The sequence below is a fragment of the Aegilops tauschii genome, chromosome 1 (genome assembly GCF_002575655.3).
Source record: "Aegilops tauschii subsp. strangulata cultivar AL8/78 chromosome 1, Aet v6.0, whole genome shotgun sequence".
NCBI lineage: Eukaryota > Viridiplantae > Streptophyta > Magnoliopsida > Poales > Poaceae > Aegilops > Aegilops tauschii.
In genome coordinates this window covers 444,470,795-444,476,424 of record NC_053035.3, presented here as the reverse complement: position 1 = coordinate 444,476,424, position 5,630 = coordinate 444,470,795, and the positions used below count along the sequence as shown (strand labels likewise).

Sequence of the window (5,630 nt, the reverse complement as noted above, 5' to 3'; positions counted from 1 at the left end):
CATATTTAAATGTTGTTTTTAATAATAATATTTTTGCTACATATAATTTTATTTTATTAGTTTAAATCATGATTAATATGACCGAAAACACAAGCGGAAGTACTGTAAACGATGAGGGGGTAGCACTTCTTATCCGAACAGCCACTAGTGAAGCGTGCGTGTTCCCTGGGCATTGACACTTGGACCGCGCGACCCGGAGCATTTTGACATCTGGCGTTGGCAACGCGGACGTGTCATTGCCCCAGGCACCGGAGTCAGCAGAAAACCTCGTGACTGGATCGGTTCCGCCATGAACTTGTTGGATGGAACGGAAAAAAGGTCCAGAAATGGTGCGTGGGACCCAGCGGTGGACTCACCTAGCCCCACAGGTCAGGCACTACCGCCTAGATACAGACCCGGAGAAAGCCGACACCGAGCAACCGCATCCACTGCAGATACAAACGTCGCGCATCGGAGGCCCTGCCCCTGCCAATCCAACGGCCAGGAGAGCGCACGGCCCCATAGTGTCAGACGAACACTCCCGTGCCATCTCGCCGCTTCCGTTTCCGGCGGCTTCCACTACCTTCTAGACTCCCGGCGAACTCTCCGCTCCCTCCTTCTTATGCCCACCGCCCTCCGGCCCCCAGCACCATCAGAATCCAGAAGCAGAGCAATCCCACAAACACTCGCCGATCCCAATCAATCTTCCAACCCAAAATCTTGTCAGTTCGATCCATTGTAGAGCGCGAGCGCAAGCAGCAGCAGCCATGAACCCGGACAACTTCACGCACAAGACCAACGAGGCGCTGGTGGCGGCGCACGAGGCGGCGTCGGAGGCCGGCCACGCGCAGATCACGCCGCTGCACCTGGCGGCGGCGCTGGCGGCGGACAAGTCGGGCATACTGCGCCAGGCGGTCGCGGGGGCGTCCGGCGGGAACGCGTCCGCGGGGGACTCGTTCGAGCGCGTGCTCTCCGGCGCGCTCAAGAAGCTGCCGTCGCAGTCCCCCCCGCCGGACTCCGTGCCGGCCTCCACGGCGCTCATCAAGGCCATCCGGCGCGCGCAGTCCGCGCAGAAGAAGCGCGGGGACTCGCACCTCGCCGTCGACCAGCTGCTCATGGGCCTCCTCGAGGACGCGCAGATCGCCGACTGCCTCAAGGAGGCCGGCGTGTCCGCCTCGCGGGTGCGCGCCGAGCTCGAGAAGCTCCGCGGCGGGGACAACTCGCGCAAGGTCGAGTCCGCCTCCGGCGACACCAACTTCCAGGCGCTCAAGACGTACGGCCGCGACCTCGTCGAGGTGGCCGGCAAGCTCGACCCCGTCATCGGCCGCGACGAGGAGATCCGCCGCGTCGTGCGCATCCTCTCCCGCCGCACAAAGAACAACCCCGTCCTCATCGGCGAGCCCGGCGTGGGCAAGACGGCCGTCGTGGAGGGCCTCGCGCAGCGCGTCGTGCGCGGGGACGTGCCCAGCAACCTGCTCGACGTCCGCCTCGTCGCGCTCGACATGGGCGCGCTCGTCGCCGGCGCCAAGTACCGCGGCGAGTTCGAGGAGCGGCTCAAGGCCGTGCTCAAGGAGGTGGAGGAGGCCGAGGGCAAGGTCATCCTCTTCATCGACGAGATACACCTCGTCCTCGGCGCCGGGAGGACGGAGGGGTCCATGGACGCCGCCAACCTGTTCAAGCCGATGCTCGCCAGGGGCCAGCTCCGGTGCATCGGCGCCACCACGCTGGAGGAGTACCGCAAGTACGTCGAGAAGGACGCCGCGTTCGAGCGGCGGTTCCAGCAGGTGTACGTGGCCGAGCCGAGCGTCGCCGACACCATCAGCATCCTGCGAGGGCTCAAGGAGAAGTACGAGGGGCACCACGGCGTGCGCATCCAGGACCGCGCCATCGTCGTCGCGGCGCAGCTCTCGGCGAGGTACATCATGGGCCGGCACCTGCCGGACAAGGCCATCGACCTGGTGGACGAGGCGTGCGCCAACGTGAGGGTGCAGCTGGACAGCCAGCCGGAGGAGATCGACAACCTGGAGAGGAAGCGGATTCAGCTGGAGGTGGAGCTGCACGCGCTGGAGAAGGAGAAGGACAAGGCCAGCAAGGCCCGGCTGGTGGAGGTGAGGAAGGAGCTGGACGACCTGAGGGACAAGCTGCAGCCGCTGACCATGAAGTACAGGAAGGAGAAGGAGCGGATCGACGAGATCCGGAAGCTGAAGCAGCGGCGCGAGGAGCTGCAGTTCACGCTGCAGGAGGCCGAGCGGCGCATGGACCTGGCCCGGGTCGCCGACCTCAAGTACGGCGCCCTCCAGGAGATCGACGCCGCCATCGCCAAGCTGGAGGGCGAGACCGGCGAGAACCTGATGCTCACCGAGACCGTCGGCCCGGAGCAGATCGCGGAGGTGGTGAGCCGGTGGACCGGCATCCCGGTGACCCGGCTCGGGCAGAACGACAAGGAGCGGCTCGTCGGCATGGCGGACAGGCTGCACACGAGGGTGGTCGGGCAGACGGAGGCCGTGAACGCCGTCGCCGAGGCTGTGCTGAGGTCCAGGGCGGGGCTTGGACGGCCGCAGCAGCCCACCGGGTCGTTCCTCTTCCTGGGCCCGACCGGCGTGGGCAAGACCGAGCTCGCCAAGGCCCTCGCCGAGCAGCTGTTCGACGACGAGAACCTGCTCGTCCGCATCGACATGTCCGAGTACATGGAGCAGCACTCCGTCGCCCGCCTCATCGGAGCGCCACCTGGGTAAGTACACTGAGCCACTGATGATTTCCACTAAAAATTGTTCATTTCTGCAATTTTTTTAGCTGTAAACAAAGACTGAATTTGGGTGCTGATTTGGGATTATAAATTGTTCTGCTGAATGCAGCTATGTTGGGCACGAGGAGGGTGGGCAGTTGACGGAGCAGGTGAGGAGGCGGCCGTACAGCGTGATCCTGTTCGACGAGGTGGAGAAGGCGCACGTGGCGGTGTTCAACACGCTCCTCCAGGTGCTGGACGACGGCCGGCTGACCGACGGGCAAGGCAGGACGGTGGACTTCCGGAACACCGTGATCATCATGACCTCCAACCTCGGCGCCGAGCACCTCCTCGCCGGGATGGTGGGCAAGAACTCCATGAAGGTCGCGCGCGACCTCGTCATGCAGGAGGTATGTATGTACGGATCAGTTCAATCCCCATTACCGATGTACTCCTCTCTGATCTGCAATGTGATGCTGAAATTCGTGTGTGCGTGCAGGTGAGGAGGCACTTCAGGCCGGAGCTGCTGAACCGGCTGGACGAGATCGTCGTCTTCGACCCGCTGTCCCACGAGCAGCTGAGGAAGGTCGCTCGCCTGCAGATGAAGGACGTGGCCGTCCGGCTCGCCGAGCGCGGCGTCGCCCTGGCCGTCACCGACGCCGCGCTGGACGTCATCCTGTCGCTGGCCTACGATCCGGTACGCGACAGCAATCCAGCCCCGTCTCCCCGTCACCATGTTTCTGAACATTTCGCGCCATTGCTAACTCTGCTTTCGTTTGAATCAACGACGTGCAGGTGTATGGCGCTCGGCCGATCAGGAGGTGGATCGAGAAGAGGGTGGTGACGCAGCTGTCCAAGATGCTGATCCAGGAGGAGATCGACGAGAACTGCACGGTGTACATCGACGCCGCCAACAAGGACGAGCTGGCCTACCGGGTGGACCGCAGCGGCGGGCTGGTGAACGCCGAGACGGGGCAGAGGTCCGACATCCTCATCCAGGTGCCCAACGGCGCCGTCGCCAATGGCGGGGGCGGCGAGGCCGCCAAGGCCGTGAAGAAGATGAGGGTCATGGAGGACGGGGACGAGGACGGCATGGACGAAGATGTTTGAACTCTGAAGCTGAAGTGAAGCTTGCTGGATGAAGTGTGTAGATGAGTTGCGGTGAGGCAGGCGCTTCGTGTTGTTCTGTGACGCGTGTGTCGGGTGGCCGGAAGCTGTTACGGCTTCGGGAATAATCTTCTGTGTTTCTGTGAGTCTGTTGAAAGCGAAGAGAAAAGAGTGTCTTGTGAATTGCTTTCCGAATTGGTCGTTTCTTGCCCAAAAAATTCGTACCTAAGTAATTTTTTCTCACCTATTATATCATCATCGCGATAAATGCATCGGCTGATAAAACCAACGAATTATACACAATAGCTATGAAGAAGAAAGCGCTTCACAGATGAAGAAAAAGACGGCGAGGCCGCCAGCGTACCCCCACTATCTTAGGGTTGGTCAGAGGCGGTGGGTGGGTTGCTGCTTCGCCAGAGTTCTTTTGGTGGTCGCCGGGCTTAGAGGGGATGGCGTGGCCGCGGTGGCACGATCGACGGTTGAGATGGTTCGAGGGAGGGCCGTGCGGCCATCGGAGGCGGCGGGCGCACGGTGGATCGAGGAAGAAAAGGAGGGCGATGGGGGGTTGAAGAAGGTTTTTCAGCCCATGATTTGCATGGGATGGCTTAAAAAAATAATGACCGACCCAAAAAAATTATAGGCAAATGACATACAGCCAAGCCCTGAATTATGTATGAGTTTGTTATTCATTCAACATCTAATTCCATCTGTGGAGGAATAGTCACTAACCATTTTAGCCAACAATTAACAGCAAGAAACTTTGAAAATTCTCAAAGGGAACTTGGTGCGAGCTATATATGAGTTTGTTATTCATTCAACACCAATTCCATCTGTCGAGGAATAGCCACTAACAATTTTACCAACAATTAACAGGCATGTCAAGAAATTTTGAAAATTCCCGAAGGGAACTTGGTGCGAGCGCACCCTATATGTACCAAATAATTCAGTAACAGTAAAAAAGTCAAAAAAAAATAAAATCAAATGTGATCAAGTATTGTATTAGTATAAAAAGCTTCGTGACTTCATGGCAAAGGTGGATAAATTAGTGATGACAAAGTAACTTGAATAGTACTATTAGCTTTGTTTTCTTCGCCCGGAATATCATGGAAGTATTTTTTGGCTATTTTTTTTGTACGAGCACAATGCTTGATGTCACAAAAGACATGTTTTTTTTTACAATTACTATATATATTTTTTGCTATAGGGCTGGGAGCACCAATCATATACTCGGAAAATCCCTACCTAGCTATAAATTTCTCCACCTAGGCAATTTTTTAAAGCAAAAACTTCTTGATGTCCATATCAAAGATAATGAGCATACGTGGTGAGCAATCTCCAAATCATCCAAAGACAAAAAAGATAATGTGCACTCTGTAAAAAAGAATTCGAGTCAGCGTCATCAAAATTTAGAATATAAAACAATTCATTTTGAAATAAATGAAGATATTTTCAATGAAATGCAAAATGCATGAGAACTTCGAAATATGGGAGTAAGCTAATTGAGGAGTCTGTTCTAATCTGCTCATAATGTAATCCGAATCATTCTTTACTTTTAATTAAATTCAAACCATGCTTGAAAGTGTAAATGACATGCTTTTGTCATGCATACTAGCAAAAATTAGTTATCTTTTATAAATTAAAACAAATATTACATGGTACTAATTTACAAGTGAAAGACGAGCTCAACATGCAAATGAATAAGTGCTCGCTCCTTTCTAAAGTATAGTGCATGCCTACGAGTAGTATATTTCAAGTTTGGTTAAGTTTGTAAAACAAAATTACCATCCCTCAGAATATCAAACCAATGACATTAGATTAT

The 5,630-nt window shown here is 55.7% G+C and overlaps 1 protein-coding gene across 1 annotated transcript; it reads left to right on the top strand.

Moving 5' to 3' along the window:
- Positions 1-289: 289 nt before the first annotated feature.
- LOC109741066 (chaperone protein ClpB1) lies at positions 290-4,006 on the top strand. The gene is made up of 4 exons (XM_020300141.4): positions 290-2,710; positions 2,835-3,114; positions 3,204-3,401; positions 3,500-4,006. The coding sequence occupies exons 1-4, from the start codon at positions 747-749 to the stop codon at positions 3,812-3,814; spliced, it is 2,757 nt and encodes a 918-aa protein (XP_020155730.1). The 5' UTR covers positions 290-746; the 3' UTR covers positions 3,815-4,006.
- Positions 4,007-5,630: the final 1,624 nt, after the last annotated feature.

Bases quoted from the DNA above. Each gene is read 5' to 3' on its own strand.
- LOC109741066 (XM_020300141.4), top strand. From the start codon at position 747: ATGAACCCGGACAACTTCACGCACAAGACCAACGAGGCGCTGGTGGCG. The intron at 2,711-2,834 runs GTAAGTACACTG...TGCTGAATGCAG, and splicing joins CTCATCGGAGCGCCACCTGG to CTATGTTGGGCACGAGGAGG. The intron at 3,402-3,499 runs GTACGCGACAGC...AACGACGTGCAG, and splicing joins TGTCGCTGGCCTACGATCCG to GTGTATGGCGCTCGGCCGAT.